At 29.9% G+C, this 25960-nt stretch overlaps 1 protein-coding gene across 3 annotated transcripts; it reads right to left on the bottom strand.

The window, feature by feature from the left end:
* Positions 1-17591: 17591 nt before the first annotated feature.
* Positions 17592-21509, bottom strand: LOC124820921 (ethylene receptor 2-like). Of its 3 annotated transcripts, none has more exons than XM_047292712.2 (3): positions 21089-21509; positions 18370-20286; positions 17592-18180 (listed from the first exon to the last, which is right to left on the bottom strand). In XM_047292712.2, the coding sequence occupies exons 2-3, from the start codon at positions 20107-20109 to the stop codon at positions 17641-17643; spliced, it is 2280 nt and encodes a 759-aa protein (XP_047148668.1). In that variant the 5' UTR covers positions 20110-20286; positions 21089-21509; the 3' UTR covers positions 17592-17640. The 3 variants fall into 3 exon arrangements, with proteins under 3 accessions (XP_047148668.1, XP_047148669.1, XP_047148667.1); XM_047292713.2 differs by having other exon boundaries at positions 18370-20227; XM_047292711.2 differs by having other exon boundaries at positions 18370-20223.
* Between the last annotated feature and the right edge of the window lie 4451 nt (positions 21510-25960).

The raw sequence follows: 25960 nt of genomic DNA, 5'->3' as shown, positions 1-25960 counted from the left end.
ACAACTAAAGTGTTTTTATATTATGCAACACGGTTTTGAAAATTCCACTTTCAGCATGTTTTACACATTGATTTTTTTTTTAATATTTTCTCAGTTTACCTTGATAATTTATAAACATCAGTGACTAATACGTAATTAATTAGGTGAGAGTTGGAGTTATAGCAACTGGAAATTACATATTTGGTGAAGGGTGACATGTGATGGTTGAAATGTATCTTATTGTATATATGAAGTAGAGTATCCAAAATTCTTCATTTCATATAATTATTTGCTGATAAAAGAATTGAAATAAATACAAATTGATATGTTGTTTCAATTTAATTATTTAAAATATTTATAATATGTTGTTTCTCAAATTATATCATGATCCCATTTTTTAATTATATGTAAACTTCTCTTTTATTTTTAAAAAAATTATATTATCACTTTTGTTTTCAAGTTACACATGACCTTCCTTTAAATTTTAAAAACATTATTCCTAACAAATTCTAATAAGAAAGATCACTGTAATAGTAAAATAAAATCAGTAGGTATAAACGTAATTAAAAAAATTCAATAAGAGTATCATAGTAATTTTTTCTTTAATTTATTTTTAGGATTACTTTCACTAAAATTGTTTTGAAATAATAAGCTTACTACTGCTTTCAACACAATTTCAGTAGTGTAAATATAACATAATTATATTGTTGATAACAAGAAAATTTGATTAAAATATACACTTAAAGTACCTAAAACTGATGAGATAACTAACTTTAGATACAAATTTAATAACAAGTTTTGAAACTTATTAATGTTCGTAAACTTATGATCAAGATTTGTACCTCCTGAATCAATTTTTAGTTAATAAATTTATTATAGTGAACAAGTTCCATAAAAATTAGAGAACTAGTGACGGAAAACGATGTGGAAGTTAATTGAACTCATTTTACAAATTAATTAACTGTTCTTCTAGTTTAATTCAAGAGGTTAGTACTAAACATATTAAATCAACAAGGTGCACTGTCAAATTAAGTTATGTTATTTCACAATTTCTTTTATTAAAAAATAAATTTTTAAATCTAACACAATTCTATAAAATTAGTTTATAAAATGATATTTACATTTATTTAGTATTGTAAATTAATTTTTATATAATCAAATATGAAACTTTTAAAATAATAAATCTAACAAACAACAAATTTTGTTAAAATAAATTATAAGTCATGATTTTGATTTTTAAATCTATTTCATAAAACTGACTAATAAAATAGATTTGAATTCCCTAATCTTTATTTTAGTTAATGTGGTACTTAAAATTTACTAGTTGTGAAATAGATAAAGTTTTTAATTGAGCTAGTAATGATAATTTACTATATGCACAAGGTATATGCATGCACGTAAAGCTAAGTCACATCCATGTTTAAAGTTAATTTAATATATACATATTTAAGTGTACATATATAAGAGAAAAATAAAAAGTTTTTAAGAAGACTAAAATTGAATGGAATTGCATGATTAAATTTGAGTGCAAAAAGGTGATAGGATTAAAATATATGAAAGGTGGGGAAAGAAGACTATTCTTGACATGGTGATTTTGTTTTGATGGATAGATTATCATTAACAAAACGAATCAAGAAACAAAAACGACAAAAGATTGAAGTGACATGGAAATATAAATTATGATGAATTATTCAATTCACCCCATCCACAACTTTAACCTTTCACAATCTTTCAAGACAAAAGAAACTTGAAAAAGGATCTTGTCTTTTGTCCCAGAACAAACCTAGATCAGATAGCAAGACCTTACTGTGATGTATGTGAATACACAGACATTTTTTTCATACACGACAACATAAATATCTATGAAAAACTGCTCTCTACTATTTTTAGAATCAATTTATGTGTCATTCCAGGTTTAAGAAATAAAATTATTTCTCATTTATCACGTTATTATGATAATTAAAGAACATTTGTTTCTTTACTATAATACAACTTTATTAATTCCATATATGTGTATATATAACAACATTCGTCATTACCCGAAGGAGAGATAATTAAAATAAAATAAACTATATGTCTTCTTTCATTTTAGTTTTAGACTGAAAAACAGTTGTTGTTTCTGGATTTTGATTGATTGTACAAATATGATACCTTATACTTACTTATATATTGTCAGCCTTTGAAATAAAGTTGAACAATGTTTAATAAGTTATGTATTTAATATACACATTTTTCTTTCCACATTGAATGTGATAAGTTATTATTAGAATTAATTATGATATACTTTATTAAAAGATATAAATATTGTAAGTGTTGCGCGACTTTGATTAATTAGCATATATATTTTGACTAACACACATGTTCCAAACAATAAATTTGCTTTTTTGGCTGCTTAAAGACAGATATAATATAATAAAACCTCACCTGTATGACCTTTTTAAGATTGGTGTTTATAATGTTTAGTTTATGAGTATTTTAATTATGTGATTTTAATATTTCATTTATTTAGTATGAATTTAAATTTTAAAAAATGATGCGATTCAGCCCATTGTTAGCTTTCATTTAAATATTTATTAGATTTTATCATTTTAACACATGTGGTATAGTCAAATAAATATTTAACATGTCACTAAAGTACTCGTGTGATATTAATGTGACATGCAAAAGATTAGAAAATAAACCATCCTTCATTTAGTCAGCACTACTAAATTTGTTTAATATTTAATTAACAAATTATGAAAATATAAAATTATATAATTATTGTTTTTGAAATTCCACGTTTTTTTATAAAGAAAACACTTCTAAGTACAAAGAATACTTAAACCTATATACAAACAAGAAATCAAATCTTTATTTTGAAATATACGTAAGAGTTGAACCACTAAAAAAAACATGGAAAAATCCTTCATGTTTGCAATTAAATCAAGATCACTACCTTAATTTTATAAATTATCAGTGACAAAACTACTATTTTTCTCAACTTTTTATTATGAAAATCATCACCCACAGATCGATGCAACAAAAAATCACCATCAATCCCTTCATAATTAATATATCCTATTTGAAATTTAAAGAAAACAACATATATTTACATTAATAAAAATTAACTTCAATTAAAACACAACAAATCAAATTCACAACCTTGTCATATTACATAATTCGGAGCACTTTCATAATATCTAAATCGTGAAAATTTAAAAAATATTTATTCAAGAATATTTTCATGAACGTAGAAATGGAAATAATCATATATTATTAAGAGGTGTGACTACGTTCTATCATCTGTCTCCATTGGTGGGTAACTCACCTACTTATAGAAAAAAAAAAACAAAAAAAAAAAGAAGCCAAAACGTAAGCATTTTTTTATGATTAAACCTGGAAAAAAATGAAGAAAACGAGATTGGACATCCAATATTCTACATTTTGGGTGTTGCTCCCTCCACCACCACACCTTTCTTCCTCCACCTCCCCTTTACTATTTTGCCCTTAAATAAAATTTTATTTTTAGGGTTAATTTTTTTAATTTTACCCATTCACAACCTATTCCACTAATAACCTATTTTAGTTCCTCCTACATGAGTAAAATATTTTTCTTTTATTTTAACATTATTTTTCTTCATCTCTTTCTTTTGTCGCAGTGAGATACTACAAGTTGTAAAGGTTGGTGGTAGTAGAAAGAATTATCAAGTAGTCTCCCTCTCGTGGTGCAGTGTCGCTCTCGTGATGCAGTGTCGCTCTCGTGGTGCAGTGTGTGGAGTGGTGCAGTGCGTGTGTTGTAACATCCCAAATTCTCACATTGGATAATTCATAATTTATATATTGTAACATTACATTTACGGTAACATCCCGTAATCTCACCCTTTAAAATTTCCTAGTTGATATAAGTCTATACATGTAAAAATGTTCTAATTATAGTTCTTCTACTTCTCCCTTCCTTGGCACTGAGTGAGGCAACATTCCTTCATCTGCTCCCGTATAACGAATTATACGATCATCGCACATACCCAAACACAAACAAGTAGGGTGAGCTAACATGCAACCAATCATTTATGAAACATGCATGCAAACCTCATATAATAATTATGTCATACATACTCATACCATCATACAACAATCACATCATACAAACACAAACAAGTAGGGTGAGCTAACATGCAACAAATCATTTATAAAACATATATAATTACCTTGATATAAACATCATATAATAATTATGTTCGACACTCTCATACCACAATTCCTATTAGACACTCGTCTCACAATACCCAATAGACACCACAATACCCAATAGACACTCATCCGGATGATACGTTGATGAGCGGTCACGGGAAGTTATGCACTTGTAATGACTTCTACTTCTTCTTTTTTTTAATATACTTTCAAAATACTTCATACCATTTACAAGGTTAATCCCCTCACTATGTCCAAAACCGGCACATAGACCAGGACCTCCTGCTCCTCTCACCACATAATTCATCCCTCTCTACTTGAGACTAGATGATTATTAGAGTATCAGGATAACCTCCAACTACGGGACCCTCAACATCAACATATACACAAATACCATAATATTACTGAATCTCTCCACGAGACTCATGCCATACTCATTTTCCTCAACTCACATTATACCCCTACAAAATCTCCCCATAATACTCATAACATGTTCAGATGCATAAATTCAAATGCAATATAATAAAATACAATCATCGCATAAATCACACAAACTCAATATATTGCATAATAATTTAACAGTACTCAATCTGTTCAATAGGATTTAAGTTAAAAACTTGTCGAGTAGACTTCCAGGAAAGAGAGGTGCGTCACAATGGACAACTTAAGTACCAAGTCTTTCCTTAGCCAAAGTGTTCCTCAACTAGTTTTTAACAAATTTCTTATTTACAGATTCAAAACAACAGCATATAATATTAACACTGAATTTCAATATAGATTAACATACAGTAAGCATTAACAGTATTCACACAGCAGAATTTCAATATATAGTAATAAAACAATACTAAATCATAATATAAAAGCATAGAACTATTAAATCATAATATAAAAACATATAAAGGTTAGCTCCCCTACCTCTATTCCAGACGTCTCTTGCTCTGAATTTATTTCTCCGAAACCTTTCAGAACCTCTACCCTTCTTGCAACTAAAAATTTCTCTCTAACTTTCTCTCACTTGATTTCTCTTCTCTTGGTGCAGAATAATCTTCCCTCCCATGGTTATTTATAGTAAAAAAAATTTACTATTCATTAATATTTTAATATTATTTATTATTTTAATATTATTTAAAAATAATATTTCAATCATTTTCTCACCAAATCTGATCCTAATTTCTACCTACTACTTTCTTCCATGCTAAGAAATCCAAATGCTGAAAATTTATTTTTACTATTCACTTTTTACTATTTACTATTTACTTTTTACTATTTACTATTTACTTTTTACTATTCAATTTAAAAAAATTTACTAAATAAGTTACCAAAAATTTGAACCTCTCCTTCTAAAATTACTATAATTTTATATCCAAAATTTACATTTTTCTATCCATTAAAATTATTATTACTAATAAAATACTAAAATTTACTACTATAAATATATATATATATATATATATATATATATATATATATATTTTTTTTATGGGTCTTACATTCTCCCCAACACAAAAAAATTTTCGTCCTCGAAAATTCAAAAATTCGAAATAAAGTTATGATTATTTCACCTTATCTCCTAGTTTCCTTGTAAATTCATTTACTCTACTTATTTTGTGCATCAAATTTCTAGCATGTCAAATTTGAAATGTATTCACGAAAAAAATTAAAATCATAAACCTTCAAAACACTTTTACTTGACACTTTTAGCCCCATGAAAACCACCATTAAACATACCTCACTAGTCTCAAAATAATTCATTAATGTTTTAAAAGAACTCATCACTCATAAACTATTAATCACAAGATTTCATAAAACTTTTCATTCCTACTATAACAAGAAAGTAATTCTCCTTATAGATCCCTATTTAAGACTTCCATGACCCCATTAAACTCTAAGAATCATTTTTTTTTTTCCGTAACAACTTTCCATTATTTAATACAGTTTCTACTCCTAGAAATCGTACGCCTCCAAAAGCCACTTATGTTTACCAAAATTTTATACTAGATTGCTCCACCTTACCCTATACTTCTATTTTCCGTAAAATTTCTAATTACTCTGATGATTACACGGAGTCCAAAACACTATTACTAAACAATTCATCCTTATGTTTTCTTTTCTATACCCATTTAACAAGGACTTGTCCAAAAATAATACTTATTTTGAGTATGCTTTATAACATCCATAGAAACTCTTCCACACTTAAGATTATGCATCATTTCCTTCACTCGTCCTTGATGAACTTATCTGATTCTCGGTAATATTGCATTCACCCTTAACTACACTTAATGTTCAACAATCAACTCACAATTCTTGAAGACCATAAACTTCTAAAAACATATTGTAACATGACCAAACTATCCTTTCGATCATACCCTAGACTGCAATATCTATCCTTCACTTGCATTGGTCAGACATCCCTAAAATACTCATCTTCATCCTTTACATCACCATTGAGGTTTGAATACTACCACATAACTATACCTGATGAAATTTCTCCAATCACAACCTACAACTTCTTAATTATTCCTAATTCCCTAATCACATTAGTGTTGCAACCCTCCTTTTTATCTATTTCCAAACTCTTCTTCTTCCTTATCTTGCCATATTCATAATAATATCAATTCAACCTACACTACCTCTACTAACTTTAACATTCCAAAATCAATAAAATTTACAACCATAAATCATGACATTTTAATCCTATCATAAAAATACCAAATATTTTGCATAAGCCGAAAGCCAAAATTTTCGTACCTGGATTTTCTCCACTACTCCTCATACCAAAATCACATATTCAAATCTTATCTCTAATGTATTTACTGAAAAAAATCTAACCATCTCCTTTTAATCATCCATTTAGCTTAGAATCCTTCCAATACTTCATTCTTTTCTAAAGACCTCGTGTTCTCTTAACTTATAAATTTCTCCTCCTATTAAACTTTCTCTCAATCCTCTTTATGCCTTATACAACTTCTTATTTACTCTTCTTCGTCTAATATTTGATTTATTCTTAATCTACTTCAGTATTCCTATCCCTTTTTATTTTAAACTTTATCTTCAAATCTTCCACCATTTTCTTTCTTCAGATTCCAATCATCGCTGATACATCAATCCATGTTACCAATCTCACACAATGCCACTCCGTTTCTCATCAATACTTCCTTCTCTTCTGACTTCTAACGTTACTGATATACTAAACCAAACTGATTTCTCAAACCTTGCCACATTCATGCTTATCCAAAGCTTCTCTTAATCTAGCCTTTGAACTCAACTCCTTTTTTGTGAAACGTAAGATATCTCATCTATTAATTTTGTTCTAGAAACTTCTAAAAATTTACTTCTAAACACCAACATCTTCACTCATCCTTTGAAACTTAAACTCTAGTATTATATCTCCCTATCAAGGCTTTAACTAATTCTAATATATTTCCTCAAACCCTCAGAATTAAGAAAGGAAAATCATCTATGGTAAAAGTCATGGTAATTAGACACAATACTCTACTATCTAGATTTAGAGGAAATGGTAAATTATACCATTTAGACTCAATTCTTCACAGAGAAGACACGGAAGACTCACAACACAGAGGTCATCCTAAGGACGAACTGCTCTGATACCATTAATGTAACATCCCAAATTCTCACATTGGATAATTCATAATTTATATATTGTAACATTACATTTACGGTAACATCCCGTAATCTCACCCTTTAAAATTTCCTAGTTGATATAAGTCTATACATGTAAAAATGTTCTAATTATAGTTCTTCTACTTCTCCCTTCCTTGGCACTGAGTGAGGCAACATTCCTTCATCTGCTCCCGTATAACGAATTATACGATCATCGCACATACCCAAACACAAACAAGTAGGGTGAGCTAACATGCAACCAATCATTTATGAAACATGCATGCAAACCTCATATAATAATTATGTCATACATACTCATACCATCATACAACAATCACATCATACAAACACAAACAAGTAGGGTGAGCTAACATGCAACAAATCATTTATAAAACATATATAATTACCTTGATATAAACATCATATAATAATTATGTTCGACACTCTCATACCACAATTCCTATTAGACACTCGTCTCACAATACCCAATAGACACCACAATACCCAATAGACACTCATCCGGATGATACGTTGATGAGCGGTCACGGGAAGTTATGCACTTGTAATGACTTCTACTTCTTCTTTTTTTAATATACTTTCAAAATACTTCATACCATTTACAAGGTTAATCCCCTCACTATGTCCAAAACCGGCACATAGACCAGGACCTCCTGCTCCTCTCACCACATAATTCATCCCTCTCTACTTGAGACTAGATGATTATTAGAGTATCAGGATAACCTCCAACTACGGGACCCTCAACATCAACATATACACAAATACCATAATATTACTGAATCTCTCCACGAGACTCATGCCATACTCATTTTCCTCAACTCACATTATACCCCTACAAAATCTCCCCATAATACTCATAACATGTTCAGATGCATAAATTCAAATGCAATATAATAAAATACAATCATCGCATAAATCACACAAACTCAATATATTGCATAATAATTTAACAGTACTCAATCTGTTCAATAGGATTTAAGTTAAAAACTTGTCGAGTAGACTTCCAGGAAAGAGAGGTGCGTCACAATGGACAACTTAAGTACCAAGTCTTTCCTTAGCCAAAGTGTTCCTCAACTAGTTTTTAACAAATTTCTTATTTACAGATTCAAAACAACAGCATATAATATTAACACTGAATTTCAATATAGATTAACATACAGTAAGCATTAACAGTATTCACACAGCAGAATTTCAATATATAGTAATAAAACAATACTAAATCATAATATAAAAGCATAGAACTATTAAATCATAATATAAAAACATATAAAGGTTAGCTCCCCTACCTCTATTCCAGACGTCTCTTGCTCTGAATTTATTTCTCCGAAACCTTTCAGAACCTCTACCCTTCTTGCAACTAAAAATTTCTCTCTAACTTTCTCTCACTTGATTTCTCTTCTCTTGGTGCAGAATAATCTTCCCTCCCATGGTTATTTATAGTAAAAAAAATTTACTATTCATTAATATTTTAATATTATTTATTATTTTAATATTATTTAAAAATAATATTTCAATCATTTTCTCACCAAATCTGATCCTAATTTCTACCTACTACTTTCTTCCATGCTAAGAAATCCAAATGCTGAAAATTTATTTTTACTATTCACTTTTTACTATTTACTATTTACTTTTTACTATTTACTATTTACTTTTTACTATTCAATTTAAAAAAATTTACTAAATAAGTTACCAAAAATTTGAACCTCTCCTTCTAAAATTACTATAATTTTATATCCAAAATTTACATTTTTCTATCCATTAAAATTATTATTACTAATAAAATACTAAAATTTACTACTATAAATATATATATATATATATATATATATATTTTTTTTTTTTTTATGGGTCTTACATGTGTTGCTTCCTTAAGGTGTGTTTTCGAATAAACCTTCAAATAAAACCCTAAAATAAAAAACGTAACTTTTAAACGGTGACATCCTTCAACGGATGTCAACATCCGTTTAAGGAAAGAACGGATGTCAACATCCGTTTAAGGAAAAAAACGGATGTCAACATCCGTTTAAGGAAAAAACGGATTACGTTTTTAATTTTAGGATTTATTTTATTAGTTTATTCTTTATTTTGGAAATATTTTAATAATTTAATTTAAATGTTTTGATTTATTATTTTTTAATATATTTTTAATGTATTTTAATAATATAAGGAAAATGAAGAAGAAAGAATCGTATGAGGAGAAGTGAAACGGAGAAGACAAATGGAGTTGTAAAGTAAAACAGAAGACAAATTGTTAAACGAAATTGAGAGATGGAAAGATTGAGTGCAGGGAGTAAAGTAGGAGAACTAGGTTTGGAATAAATTAAAATAATAAAAATAAAAAATTTTAATTTAAGGATATAATTGGAATTAAAAAAAATTGGGGAGGTGGAGGGAGAAAGGTGTGGTGGTGGAGGGAGCAACACCCCTACATTTTTAATTGAATAAAAAATTTAGCAAATACCACGTTGATTTTAGTAGGTCCTCGAATTTTTTATAAGCCAAAAAGATACTCTCAATCATTCAAAATTTCCTAAAATTGTAACAAAAAAACTCGACGAATCATGTGTTGTTATTTTATACCAACACTGACGCTGGAAAAATAATTATTTTAAGCAAGTTTTTCTATTTAGAAATATCACAAAAATATAGAACAATGGATGGTCAATGATGACCTTTTCTCTTTATCACGTTAATGTAATTAATTAATAGAAAGATTATCAGATTTATGAAACTCATTATGTACTTATCCAGAAAGTTCATGTGATTAGCAGTACTAACTTTTCCTTTAACTAGAAAACAAAGCATTGAACAAGTCAAACTTTTTTTTATCCTAGTCAAGACTTGTTGTATATATATAGTTCATTAAACTTTTTTTTTTCTAAATTACTAATTAATTAATGAGTCTATTCTTTCATTTATTTATGAAACTTAAGCTAAAAAAATGAGTTAAATTTGAATAGTTAGTTTAGAAAAAGTTTAGCAAGTTGGATTAATTGATTAGTGGCACTAAAAAGAAGTTGAAGTTTAGTGGTGAAAGCATCCTAGAGGCATAGCAAAGGGAGGAGGACCCATATTTCACATGGAATCACGTGTCTTAGTTCCTAATCCACAATTATTAAATTCCAAAATTTTTAGCAACTTGAATGCAACATTCCAAAGCAAAAGTTGGAAATTTGATGGACCCCATTATTTGTTAATCCTATAATTATTAGGTTTTGTATATATTATAATCACCCCCATGAATGGGCATCATTAAACAAATATATATTCTCTCCATGTAATGCAATCAACTAATTATGTTTAAAGGAATCCACTAAGCTTGCATTAATGAAATTTGGACCGCCCATTAAACTTTTTTTATTTGCAAAAGTGAGACTCAGGATTAATTAATTAAATAAGTTGGTATGGTGGGGCACATTCAAACATCATCAAGAAAATTCACGGAAAATGTTGGCTTTTGCTCTCTAAGTCTTGCTCCTTTTGTTCATTCTTGTCATGGAGTACACATCATCTTTTACCCAAATCAGATCGAGTTTAACCTAATTTTTAAAGAGCAAATATTCATCTGGATAGTAATTTATTCAAGTAGAAAAATGCTATTTTAAAACTTGAGTTTATATTTATTCTATTGTATTTTAAAATGAGAATTAACAGGTTTAAACAGTTGATTATTCAACAAAATGTCACAACATTTTGGTAATGTCGATACATCTAATCGTTTAAAAATGGAAATCAATATAATTTAAATATTTATTTATTTTTTAATTATTTTAAACATCTTTTAAAAATAAAATAGAGATCGGAACACGAATGTCTAGTTATACAATCTCATTCGTCTTCTTCTTCGTATTTTTTTTTATAAATTTGTGATTTTTGGAGAGGCTCTTCTTTTGACAACTTTGTTTGTGGTTGTGCATGTGCCATTAGAGAGTTTCAAAGCTCCTTCTCTTTGTGCCTGGTTTTGCATCCTAGACTTTCTTTCTGTCCAATCACATTGTTGGGTCCCTCTGAAAATGATCGATAGTATGGGACTTAGGTAAGTGCTTTTTATATTTTCAGATTGTTGTTAGAATTGAATATATGGTTAATTTTGACAATTTCAATCACAAATAATACATTAAATTTTCTATTCTATTGTTGATATTGAAATTTCAGAAAATTTTCTAAACATAAAGTAGATTGTTTCATTTATTTTTTAAATTTAAAAAATATTTAAAATTACACGAACTGGATTTGTTTACTTCACTGGAGTAAATATTTTGAATTGTTTAAAATTTATAGTTTAAACCCTGGTAGTACATATTTTAAATATTTAAAATTATAGTTTAGATAGGTAAATTTTTTTAATTAAATAAAATTATAGGGACTAAATTCAAAAATTATATTATAAAGACTAAAATATAGTGAAATTACAATATCTAAAAAGTAAGACATATATACGATATTGACTTTATATGTTTTACATATATTTTAATTGAAACTATTCAAATTAATAGATGTTTAAAAAAAATATGTATGTTTAATTGAGATGTGTCATGTTTATTTTAGTAATTTTGTTTATATTTAATTTTAAATTTATATTTACATTGAGTATATTTTAGTTTTCATTTGAGGTTTAGTATGCATGATTAATTATCAAGCAATTGCACTAAATCTTGAATTATTTGCTTTGGACACTAAGACTTTTTTTTTTCATAGTAAATTAGAGATTAAATATAACCTTAAATTTGATAAAATTTCAATTTAAAACATTTTGTGTTGTTATTTAAGTGAATACGTGACTGGTGAAGTATAGGTAGAAATTTGTGATGATGATGACAAAACAAAAGTTGATGATCTTATAATTCAATTTCTAATTACCATATTATAATGGTTGAAGTGGAAATATTTGTAGGTACAATGACACAACATAGGTTTCGTTTTTGAAATGGATAATGTTATTGTTTCAATGTATATCTACCTACAAATGCATAACAAAACTTCCATGTTAAATATTTGTTTTATTTTTTAGTAGTTTAAACATATTTTAGTAGTTAGGTTTTGTTTTGTTTGCCACAAGAGACACTTTAGATTAAAATAGATGGTTCGGATATTATAGTTGGTTTTCCTTTCGTCTTGCTAAAATTACTATGATTTAAAATATTAATTTTATATGTTTTCATTTAGTACCAAAATAAGCATTGCACCGACAAAACAAAGTGCTTTTGCATATGGTCATGGTTGTAATGATGTTAGTTTATAGAGAAATGATACTTTGAGATATATATATTTTTTAGGTTTAATACCTCTTTTTGTCCCTCGAAAGAGGGCCAATGTTCAATGTGGTCCCACCTTTTTTTAGAAGTTCAATGTGATCCCAACTTTTGTAAAAAGTGTGCAATCAAGTCCTTTTTGGAAACGGCGTTAAGTTTTTAACGGAGCAGCTGACAGGATGGACTGAAGTTAGCTACGTGGCTTTGTGTGGGTAATACGTGGCAGTGAGAGGGTGATACGTGGCTGTGAGAGGGTAAATTTGGTAATATTAGTGAGGTTAGGAAATCAGAAGTTAGGGTTTCAGGAGTTTTAGAGAAATTGCTAATTTGGGATTTATCATCGTGGAGGAAGTGTGTTGAAATCTGAAGCGCGAATTGGAAACCACAAATCTGAAGCTCAAATTGGAAACCGCAAATCAGGTTAGGGTTTACGTTTGATAATTTTATGAAATGTAGTCGTTGTGAATTGGACTGATATACATGAAATGGTTACTGCTGTTTCTTACCCCCTGACGGCCAGGTATGTTTTTCCTCCTCTATATGCATTCTTGCCTCACAATGCTTCATGATTTATACAAATTTTTAATTCATAAATTTAATGATTTTTCCCTTTCTAACTGTTACAGGGTGTTCTAGTGGGTACACATAAAGGTGGCTTTGGATTCCCACCATATTTCCATGACCCATTTTTTCCTCCCTGTTTCCATTCACTTCACTGTAAGACTTAAGTGCTAAAACACAATTCACTTCAAAGGTGGGAAGCCCCATTTCTTCCATAGTTACCAGAAAATTCCTTACATTTTCGAAGTATTGGTAAGTAGACAGAGGTGCCCATCAGGAATGATAACACTATCGCAGGGGACTTCAATTTTGTTAAGAGCATTGCAAAGGACAATGCCACTTCGTAATGCAAATTAGAAACCGCAAATACCAATTTCTCTGCAACTCAAACCCTAACTTCTGATTTCCTAACCTCACTAATATTACCAAATTTACCCTCTCACAGCCACGTATCACCCTCTCATTGCCACGTATTACCCACACACAGCCACGTAGCTAACTTCAGTCCACCCTGTCAGCTGCTCCGTTAAAAACTCAACGCCGTTTCCAAAAAGGACTTGATTGCACACTTTTTACAAAAGATGGGACCACATTGAACTTCTAAAAAAAGGTGGGACCACATTGAACATTGGCTCCCTTTCTAGGGACCAAAAGAGGTATTAAACCTATTTTTTATATTTATTTTATATTATTTTAGAAAATATATATAAAAATTTATTTTTTATGATTATATTATTTTTATAATGTGTGTCAAAAAATGTATGTTATGTTACCATTAATTTTTATCTTTTATAACGTAAAAATATCTTTTCGACAATCATTATAAAATAGTATTTCTTTTACCTTGTACATATTTATAAGATTATAGAGTTATACAAGTAATGTTATTTTGTATGAAAAAACTATTTTCTCGATTTTTTATTATATTTGTTAAGAATATGATAAGATGGAATTGAAAACATTATGAACAAGTCATGACTTATATATTATTACTTAATATTAAATACTGGAAAGAATATATGTGAGAATCATATTATATGAATATGAATCCGATGAATAATATACAAGAAGAAAAATTTATAAATTAAATAGTTCAATATCTATATTTGTCGAGTTAAATAGCAACCTTCATACATCCATTAAAAAAAACAGCAATTGAAAAGATGAAGCAATTTGACCCAAGAAATAGATATGTTTTCATGATTGAATTTTTCCACTATTTTAATCTTTTATATATTGTGATGCTATTTTTCTAAACACTGCTTAAAATTTTAAATTTTTTTATAAAAAGAATTACACAAAAATATTAAACGTTCTAGCAAACGCACCAATGAATCTTTTAGGCTGTCTCAGATTAGAAGAAAGAAGAACACAAGTCCCCACAAATAGCCACCTTAACGATGTTGAAAATGTAGTGTTTTGGAACATTGTGTTGGAGTTTTCAACATTGAACATACCACTTGACTTAATCAATATTTCTTGCAAGTATTAATCTGCTTAATATTCTTTATCTGATACATTTTTTTATATATTTACATAACTACTACCATGTTTCAGCATAACGTATTAATAAATTAATAATGCAATTTGTACATATATGACAGTAGAAACCCAGTTTGTGACTTGCCATTGTACGCAATTAATTTAGAACATAGACCAAGAACATGTTTTGTCTTTTGCGTGATGTGATAATGGTATCAGTTTATGAATTGATTATTGTATAAATACTTTGACTCTACAATTATTATAAGACTATAATTTTGTACTGCCCAATAGGCTTACTACGAATGGTATAACTATACTATTGATACTTAATGAGTTTGAAATCTCAGACGAGTTAGAAATGTTTGTTACAAGTTGGTTCACATGAAATATTTTATTAGCGGATTAAATATATTTTTCTCCTTTAATTTTGAGTAAAAATTTGATTAGTTTTTTTTTTATAATTTTAAATTAATTTAGTTCTTTATCTTTAAAATCACATAAATTTTTAGTTTTTTTTAATCAAATTTTTTTTAAGTTTATCCGAAATTTTAAACCCATTACTCAATTAATATTAAAGAAAAAAAATATATCAAATATCGTATACAATTCAAATATCATGAAATATTTTTAAAATGTCAAATAAATTTAATAGATTTAGTTAAAATGACTATATCTACGTATTTATAAAGTTGAAAGAATAAATTGAATCAAAATTTTGAAAAAAAACTAATTTTAATTTTCATTAAAAAATTAAGGATAAAAAATATATGTAATCCTTTATTATATAATATATATGGTATTTAGTAATTCATAGAAATTAGTAATTTCTAATTACTAGATTGAAATATGCTTTCTATATATAAAAAGAAGTTAAAATTTATTTTAAACTATAAAATTAGAAGAAAATGTGATGTAGACTATTTATTATTATCTTAATATTCTTCTCAAATTATTGGGTAATTGCATCAATAAGGGCCCAAATAGGACCTGGGCCATGATGAAAACCATGGGCCACCTAATCCATTTTTCTCATTACTTCACACGTCGTCTTGTCATCAAAATTAAGTCTTTTTGATTTGGTTCTTTAAAACTAATAATATATATCATTAAATAATATGATATGAAAATGCAATGTTTTATTAAACTTTTATATAAAAATTTTCATTTAAGATATTTAATTTTTTTTTCTAAACATGCTTTAATTAATTAAATATTTTAACATTTCTTAAGATTCTTTCAAAATTGACAGTTTCAATTCAACTCTGTTGGATTAATAGAAAAATTATTATAGTTAATGTATTTACAATACAATATAATAATCAAACGAAAAATAATAATAATAAAATTAAGAGCATTTAGGTAAACAGAAATGAAGTTAAGCATGAACATATTAATTATTCTCATAATACTCTGAACATTTTTGGAGAAATAATTCCCGAAGTATACTTCATTGAAAGACAATAATTCAAAAAGATTAATGATAGTTATAACATGGTGAACTTCAGGGGAATACTATATCCAGGTTCCACCAAGTAAATCAGAATAACACCTTTTTCACTTTATATAAAATGATAAAAAAGATTGAATTAATATGAGATTGTGAATATGGTTTGTTTCGTTTTTTATTCTTTTTATTTTTAATTTTTGTTATTTTGTGACGGCAGGTCAATATTTGAGAAGGAAAGAAATCAATAAATCATGAAACAAACCTACCAAATAGACAAAGATTGAGCAACCAAAAGGTTGAGAGGTGATTCTTCTTTTTCTTTTCTTTTTCTTTTTCTTTTTCTTTCGTTGTTTTGTCTCCAAGGAAAAAGCTCACAGCGGAAAATACGTTATAAAATTGAAATTCGGGCCCTTAGTGTTTAAGGTTGTTGGGGAAAATAAAATAAATAAATGGGTCCACATGAAAATGATACAAGTGTTGTTTCATTTACGTGGTAAGGTTCATGCAAGTTTTCTAGTTTACTTCAACAAATTCTTGTCTGTCACTTTATCTTTTCCTTCTACCATGTTTGTAGGTGAGTATTTATTCAATGTTTGGAATCACTTCATGCATGAATTTGAAACTCTTTTAAAAGGAAAACAATTTTTGGAATGATTTAGCATGATAAAAATCTATCATTTAAAATTTAAAATCCAACAAAGAAACATATTATATTTAAGATATCCAATCAAATGCAATGCATATTTAACAACATAAAAGTTAAATATCATAATAAATAACTCAAACTCATTATCTTTACATTTTCTAGATTTTAGGTTGAAAAAATCGTCAATCTTTCCTATTATTGAAAATCTTATATCGATTAAATATAAAACTAATTTATAATATATAAAACAGTGAAAAATTTTACCTACTACTACTTTTGTAAAGTTGAATTAGGTGTAAAGTGAGATTTAAACTTATAACGAATTTTGAGGCATAATAACAACTGACTATCTATAAGGATCAAACATGCCGCAAAAGGATAACCATAAAGCTACCAAGAATATGGGTGAAAAAAATTTTGTATAAAAGTTTATATTTTAACATGTTACAAGGGCTTAATCCTCACATGACAGTATTTCCCTGCAACAGGATTCTTCTGAGTTCAGCGGCAATTCCATGCAGCAAAAGCGGTTTTCTTATGACTCCATTGATGCCAACTTGCATGCATTTTTCCCAGAAATCTTCTGTGCTTGCAGTCAAGGCCACAATCACCGGCCAGTTTCTGCTGCCGAACTTGCGAAGCCTTGATGCAACTTCAAACCCATCAAGCTCAGGCATGTGAACATCCAAAACAATCACTTGAAAGGAGCATCCACCAGCTCCAATCACACTCAGACATTCGATTCCAGAACAAACACAAGTCACACAGCACCCTAGTTTCTGCAGCAACTTCTGAGTCACTGCTCTATTTACATCATCGTTCTCCACCAACAACACTTGTAGACCTCTGAAAAATGAGTTCGAATTTGACGCCTCGGAACTTTCCCCAGTTTCACTCATGGACACAGCAACAGATCGCTGCACTTGAAACCGTAGAGAAATGGCCATTACCTGAGGATCACCTTCACCGTTTGGTACAAACCATATGTTTCCTTGCATCAACTGCAATATACAGAAACAAAGCACAAAGTCATTAGAGAGAACAATATTACAGAACATAGAAACTATTAGGATTAAATATGTTATCAGTGTCTGAACTTTAACTATTACTATAACAGTTACGACTATACATATAGAAAAAGTATCATAATGAACTTGTTACACACACCAAATCAATGTCACTAAACTCACCTGAATTATCCTCTTGCAAATGCTGAAGCTCAATCTTTGCTCAACCGTATCAGTAGCACGCATTGTACCAGGAAGGTGCCCTGAAGGAACTGGATTGTCCATTTCAGAATCACCAGTTTTGATCCCTATCTCAAATCTGATATTTACATCCCCATTTGAAGAGCTTGGTCTCCAATTTGTCCAACCCTGGTCACTCCTCCCTTGACTTCCAGTTTCTGCATAAACTCGGAGCACAAGAACCCCTCCTCCTCGGTTACAATTTATTGCACTCCCAACCATATGCAGAAGCACTTGGAAGACCCTCTTTTCCTCACCTATAACATTGTCTGGCAAAGACTTATCGGCATCAACAACAAAGCCAAGGCCACTATAAACACACATGAACCTGGCAAAGCAAGCTGCATCCTTCACCATAGCATGCAGTCCAAAAGGCTTCATCTCCAAAGGGAATCTTCCATCATCCCTTGATGACCAGTCCATGGCATCATTCAGCAGGTTTGACATGACAGTGCTGGTTCTGAACATAGAATCCACAACGAGTTTCTGTTCTCGCTTTAAATTCTCTTCCTGCATCACTGAAAGCAGCCCCAAGATTGAGTGCATAGGCCTTCCCATTCCATTACTCATCACTTTCTGAAATGCTGCTCTGGCCTGGTTGGCCCTCATAGCATTAATCTTTTCCACTTGCAATGCTCGATTTTGTTCCTCCAACTTCCCTCTCATCATATGAGACTCTTCAAGAATTGCAGCATGAGACAGAGCCACCGCCACCTGATCAGCAACCACCTTGATGATCTCCAGCTCTTGAGTGCTCCATGATTTAGCCTCCGTGACAGGGAGAATCAAAACCAACACGGCATAACATGTTTGCCTCAGCTCCGGCGTTCCCCCTTTGAAATTGCTAACCCGAAGCATTGGCATTCGGATTGCAGCAACTGGTCCTGCCACACCAGAATCTCCACTGCTGGCAGTGGCAAGCACTGAATCAGAATCAATCACGTTCACTTCATCACTCCCCTTGATTCTGGCAACATCAGGATCAGTTATGAGAATAGAACAGTTGGCATTCCTCCCATTCAATTCATGAGTAAGGTTCATCTCAGTTTTCTCATCATTTGGCATCCAAATTGCACAGTTTTGCAAACCAAGTGTCTTGGACAGTTCAACCAAGGTGGTGTACAGAATCTTGTGCCTATCCAAGGACTTTCGAATCTCTTGAGTAAGCATTCTTACATGAACCGAAGCCTCCTTCTGTTTCATTATGAAGCCAACCTCCCTGCCAAGATCCCAGGTCTTTTTCTTCAGCATAAACTCCCTAACCTTCACTTTCAACAGCAGAGGGATCAGAGTGAGGAGAGTTAGAGCAGTGGCACATGACACCAAGGCAGTGAGAGTTTTGAACACAGTGATTGCCACCATCAGTTGAAATGTGTGGGGACCATAAGTCCACCCATTCAGCAAATGTGTCATCCCACAAAGTACAATGAAAGCAATGAACTCAAAGAGGACCCATTTGAATGGGAGATTTGAGCAACTAACAAAGTAAAGCAGCTCAACAGGGATGGAGAAGTAGGCCACAGCAATCAGAAAATCACCAACCCTTTGGCACTCCAGAATGGTATCAATAGTCCAGAAGCTCCACTCATCGTCACAGTTACATCTTTGAACATCTGTTCCATACACACATGTCACCACCACAAACCAAGTTAACAACAGTCCAAATGACACTGACTTCAACATTATCCCTATGCGTAGCTTCTTCAATCCATTCACTCAATAAGAAACTCAAAACACATCAAAAATCCCTCGACAACCTCCAACTCCCAATGTTGCTTCTTCAACTATCGTTTCCTCCTTCCTCAACACAGTTAAATAAAAAGAATTACAATCTTCGTAAGATCCAAATCACCAAAAACACTACAAGATCCAAAGGGGAAAAAAATAAATAGAGAGAAAGAAAAAGGTCTAGGAAACTACAATTCTTTTTGTTTTCACCTTTTCTCAAAATCCACACACAGCCCTTTGGTTGGAATGGCATTACTCAGTAAATAACACAGTACAAACGGTAAAGATGACATTTTCATCAACCAAATTATATGTATGTGCCTATACATATATATATATCCACATATGGAATAAACAAATGCAGAAAAAAACAAGTTAAATCATTAAAAAAATAAAACTACTCCAACAACGTTCACTGCTTAAAAATAAATAAAGAAAAGACCAAGTTATGAAGACCAATCTTTCCTTTTAAAAATAAAGTGTCTGCAAAACACAACCCAATAGTTACTTAAAATAAACAAAACTCAGATTTCAATCATACATATAATCCAATCCTGATTGGATCGTAATTAAGAATTATCTTATCCCTACCCAGGAGACACCAAAACCTGAATAAAAACACAAAACTCATTCGCTCTAATCACAGAGTGTTTGAAAATCCATATGAGAATAAACCTGAAGAGAGATAAAACGCTTCTCACATTCGACATATCGCAAATCACATCCAAGAGGTTAAAATAACCTTCTACCAATCAGTCCAACCTGCCAGACACAAAAAAACGTGCCACACCCCATTTTTCTCTACGCATTGATTAAACTAGTGCAACCCTTTTGATAATTAGGAAGAAAGAACAGAAAGAAACCAGCTTTATAGCATGCAACGAATCCCACCACTGAAAAAAAAACCTTGTTTACTGTGGTCAAATCCAACTACCTCGTGCCTTGTAATCCGGTGAGTGGGGTGTGTTGTGGTGTGTGACAAGCAAAGGGTAGCAGGACTTGGAAAAGAGCACAAGTTAAGAGACACCCAGATGGAGAAAAATAATGCAAGTGGCGTTCTTATACTTGTTGTGGATGTTAAGGTACTGCTGCAACTGCTGCTATTACTACTGCTACTACAACCACAATAAAAACAAAAACAATAGCAGTAGTTGTTTTGTGTTGGAGCACACAAAGAAAATGGAGAGAGAAAGAAAGGGTGTGTGATGATGATATGTATGAGACTTGTGAGAGAAGTGCAAGCAATGTGGTTTTGTTTGAAGGAATGAGAGGGAAACCACAAACCATAAAAGGAAAGAGAATAGCGCCGTTGTTTCGTGAGAGAAGAGAGAGAAAGAGGAGAGAGAGAGAGGGTCCACTATTCTTACATGAAGAGAACTTAGACGCCCTTTTGAACTGAGATGTCTTTATCAGTCTCAAAAGCTTTGAATGTTTTGTTTTCTGTTTCACTCTCTCTCTTTCGCTATAGAACACAAGCATACCATTTTTATTGGTAGGTGTTTTCTCTTCTCTTTTGTGGATAAATAATATATACAGAAAACAAGAAAATATTTTCCATATGTTGTCCCTTTCCTTATCCGATACTCACCGTTTTAAAATAGAATAACGATACTTTCACATTATTATTTTTTATAATATTTTAAAAATATTTATGTGTTATTACGTGATTGATTTACATTAGTGTTTATGATTATTATTATTGATTATGAAGTAATTTTGGATTAATCACTCACATTGAAATTAAAATATTTTCAAAAATATTATTAAAATACCATTATTTTTTAAAATATTCATTTCTTAACTAACTATTCATTTAATTAATTAATATGTGTGAATAAATAATTATTTTTTGAATAATTACTTGTTTTAGTAGATTAATTATTTTAGAATAGTTAGTGTCATAGTTAAAAAATTCAGTTAAATAATTTATTTTTACTATATTTTTAGAGTAAAATATCATAAAATTTATTGATGACATATTCTGTAAAATGAATATTATATGTTCTTGAAAACAAAATTCTGGTTTTAGTTGTGTTTTGCCTATAATGCTCAAATTTGAAACGTTAATTAATTGTTGAATTTTATTCAAAACAAAATGGTTTTCATCATATGCTCTTTATGTTTCGAAAAGAATAAAAAGTTAAGATAATGGTTATTTTTATTTAATTAAAAATTAAAATGAAACACTCAACACGTAATCAACTTATAAGACTTTGTTTTTCTATTGAAAGGATGACAATAATATCTACTAATATATTTAAATACATATTTTATTTTATTTAACATTAACGTAAGTACAAGATAAAATAAGGGTTATAGAATTAAAGTTTTTGTTAAAAGTTGAGTATATTTTTTTTAAGAGTTGATATTTCTAATAAGGTTTTGTGTGTGAATATTTTGTTAAAATATAATTATGCTATTTTTTTTATGTTATTATTAATAAAGTGCATCACATGATTGATATGTTGATAATTTAGTAATTGGTGTGTGTGATATTATCAGTGTGATGTGTTTAACTTGTTGGTAGAAAAGTTGTCTAGAATTGAATGGTTGTGAGTTCAATTTGTATTTTTGTTTAAGGGTAAAATGGTTTTTTACTTTATTTAATTGATGTAGAAATTAGATAAGGGGTATAGGAAGTAAAAGGGGTGTGAATTAAATAAAAGAAAATAAAAGGTAGATGGTGGACGTGAGATAGAAGGAGAATAGAGATTTAGATAAATTTGGTTTTAAAATATATTATTATAAAAAGAGGAGATATTAGAAATAGGGTTGGGTTGTTTTATAAATATTAAGATATAGAGAGAGGAGTGACATTTTGTGTTTTAGAAACCCTAGAAACTCTAAACCAAATAGAGAAACAAAGGGGATAGAGGCATTTGGGAGAGAAGAGAAAGAGTAACAAAAACCTTTAGAGCAAATGGGAGATTGGTGGTGTTTTGGGATTTTTAGATAAAGCCCTAGCGTTTAGCCAATGTATGGGGAAGCTTATCATTATTGCTTGTTGTTATATCTTATATGTGTTGTTGATTATCTTGATTGATAGTCTTTGTTTTGATGTATGTGTATATGATTATGATTATTGTTGGGTAATGGTTGTGTATGCATGAGAATAGAGTTTTATGTAATATTTGTTATGGGTTTTTCCTATGAATGTATGTATAGTTTGTTAGGTTATCTTTGATGCTAAGGGGAACAAAGTTATGATGCTTTGCAAATATATTTTGTAAGGGTGTTGTGATAATCATATGAAGTATATATGGGTTTGTGGGTTTGTTGGGGTATAACATGTAGGTTTGGATGATTCAAGTATTATGATGTATGTGTTTGAGTATGTTACATTGGTATGTGATGCTTGAATGCATATGTATGAAGTCTTAAGCATGTTTTTACATGATTTGGGATTGATACATAGGGGTTGGACCTTAGGTTTTGGTCCAGGAACGTGATTGTTCACGAGAATAATCGATTATCTTGATGTCACAGGGTAATTTATGTACATTGTATGTTTCGGAAATAATTGATTATCACTTATGATAATTGATTATCCCAGAGTATTTTTACTAGAAACAATGCATTTTTTATGAAGAATAAACATAGACCAAACTTGGAGGAGCTATAAAACGTGATAATAAGCTGAGATTAGTGATTGTGTTTAAGGTCAAGTTTGACTTGTGATTGAAATTGAAGCATAAGTTAAATTTTTTTTATCATTTATTGCCATATTTACTAAATCCACTGAATTATTCATGATTACCTACACTCAATTCAACATCGAAACCATCATTTTAAACCAAAGAAAATTATGCTTTGTTATTAGTTAGACTTACACATGTAACTAGTGAAACTTTTTTTTTCAATAAGTTTGGTGATTTTTCTTTTTTAAAAGTTAATGAGTACGATGATGCACTTAATTAAATCATGGATGATAGTAGTGTATTTTCAATCAAGGTTAGATGATGTCTTCCCAATAAAAGCTCTGATTATAAGAAAGTTGTTATATGATATTTTCATCGTATACATAATCAATCCTATTTTCCATTTGATTGCTTATTATTCAATCAACAACCTTCTTGATTTGGTACACAAGTGGTAGATTTAATAATTTATTATATCAAGTTCATGTTTTATAATATTTAAGAAAATCATCAAACAAAAATTTCTTTAACGTAGTCTCTTCTTCCATTTAAACAATTTACACAAGGTTGTAACATCCCATAATCTCACACTTGATCGTTCATAGTTGATATATATATATATATATATATATATATATATATATATATATATATATGTTTTAAACTCAGATTTCAACTACAAACTCATAATTATAACTCGAATTCTTCTAATTTATTCTTCTATCTCTTTCTTCATTGACACTGAATCAGACGACATTCCTTCATCTGCTCCCGTATAACGAATTATACGATCATCGCACAAACACAAACAAGTAGGGTGAGCTAACATGCAATAAATCATTTATAAAACATGCATAATTACTTTGATACACTAAACAAACATCATTTGATAATTATGTCAGACACCTTTATACCATCATACAACAATCGCACCATAAATACTCATCCCATCATGCCACAATCCCTAATAGACACTCATCCCACAATACCCAATAGACACTCATCTCACAATACCCAATAGACCATCATCCCACAATACTCAAGAGACACTCATTCCACAATACCCAATAGACACTCATTCCACAATACCCAATAGACACTCATTCGGATGATACGTAGATAAACGGTCACGGGAGGTTATGCACTTGTGATGACTTCTACTTCTTCTTACAAATACACTTCCAAAATGCTCCATACCATCCACAAGGTTAGTCATCAACACTATGTCCAAAACCGGCACATAGACCAGGACCTCCTGCCCCTCTCACAACATAATTCATCATTCTCTACTTGAGACTGAATGATTATTAGAGTATCAGAATAACCTCCAACAACAGGACCCTCAACATCAACATATACACTAATATCATATCATTACAGAATCTCTCCACGAGACTCATGTCATGTTCATATTCATCAACTCATACCATGCTCAAATTTATAATTCCATATCCACCACAATAACATGAATTCATCAGAAATTTTCATTCCAACAAGGTATATTGCACAATAATTTAACAGTACATAATCTCTTTAATAAGATTTAAGCTAAAAACTTGTCGAGTAGACTTCCAAGAAAGAGAGGTGTGTCACAATGGACAACTTAAATACCAAGTCTTTCCTTAGCCAAAGTGTTCCTCAACTAATTTTAAACAAATTTCTTATTTACAGATTCAAAACAACAACATATAATATTAACACAGAAATTCAATATATATAGATATATAACAAGCACATATGTTTTTCATTAAGAGTATTCACACAGAATTTCAAAACATGAATAGTAATAAAACAATATTAAATCATAATATAAAAGCTTAGAAAGGTTAGCTTCCCTACCTCTATTCCACACTTGGTTTCTTGATCAGAGGTTGTTCTTATTTAACCCATGTTCTTGAAATCACCACAATTTTCTATCATTTAAGCTACCAAAATTTCTTATTTAACTTTTCACATTTTATTTTTATATAAACTTATTAATTATATTTTCCATTCATAAAGAAAAATTTATTACTACTAGTAATAAAATTGTTACTATTAAGGTAAATATTTTTCATACGTCTCACCTTCCTCCATCACTAGTATTAATATTATGTTGTATAAATTATTGAAATTCTTTCACTCATATTCATTACTGGTATGTTTTGAATTAATACTGGTATGTTTTG

This window comes from Vigna umbellata, chromosome 1 (assembly GCF_029865625.1).
Source record: "Vigna umbellata cultivar VRB3 chromosome 1, Vumbellata_1.0, whole genome shotgun sequence".
NCBI classification, from domain to species: domain Eukaryota; kingdom Viridiplantae; phylum Streptophyta; class Magnoliopsida; order Fabales; family Fabaceae; genus Vigna; species Vigna umbellata.
This window is presented reverse-complemented; position numbering and strand designations above follow the sequence as displayed.

Coding starts and splice junctions, on each gene's coding strand:
- LOC124820921 (XM_047292712.2), bottom strand. CDS start 20,109: ATGTTGAAGTCAGTGTCATTTGGACTGTTGTTAACTTGGTTTGTGGTG. Junction 18,181..18,369: donor TTTGCAAGAGGATAATTCAG/GTGAGTTTAGTG, acceptor TGTATATTGCAG/TTGATGCAAGGAAACATATG.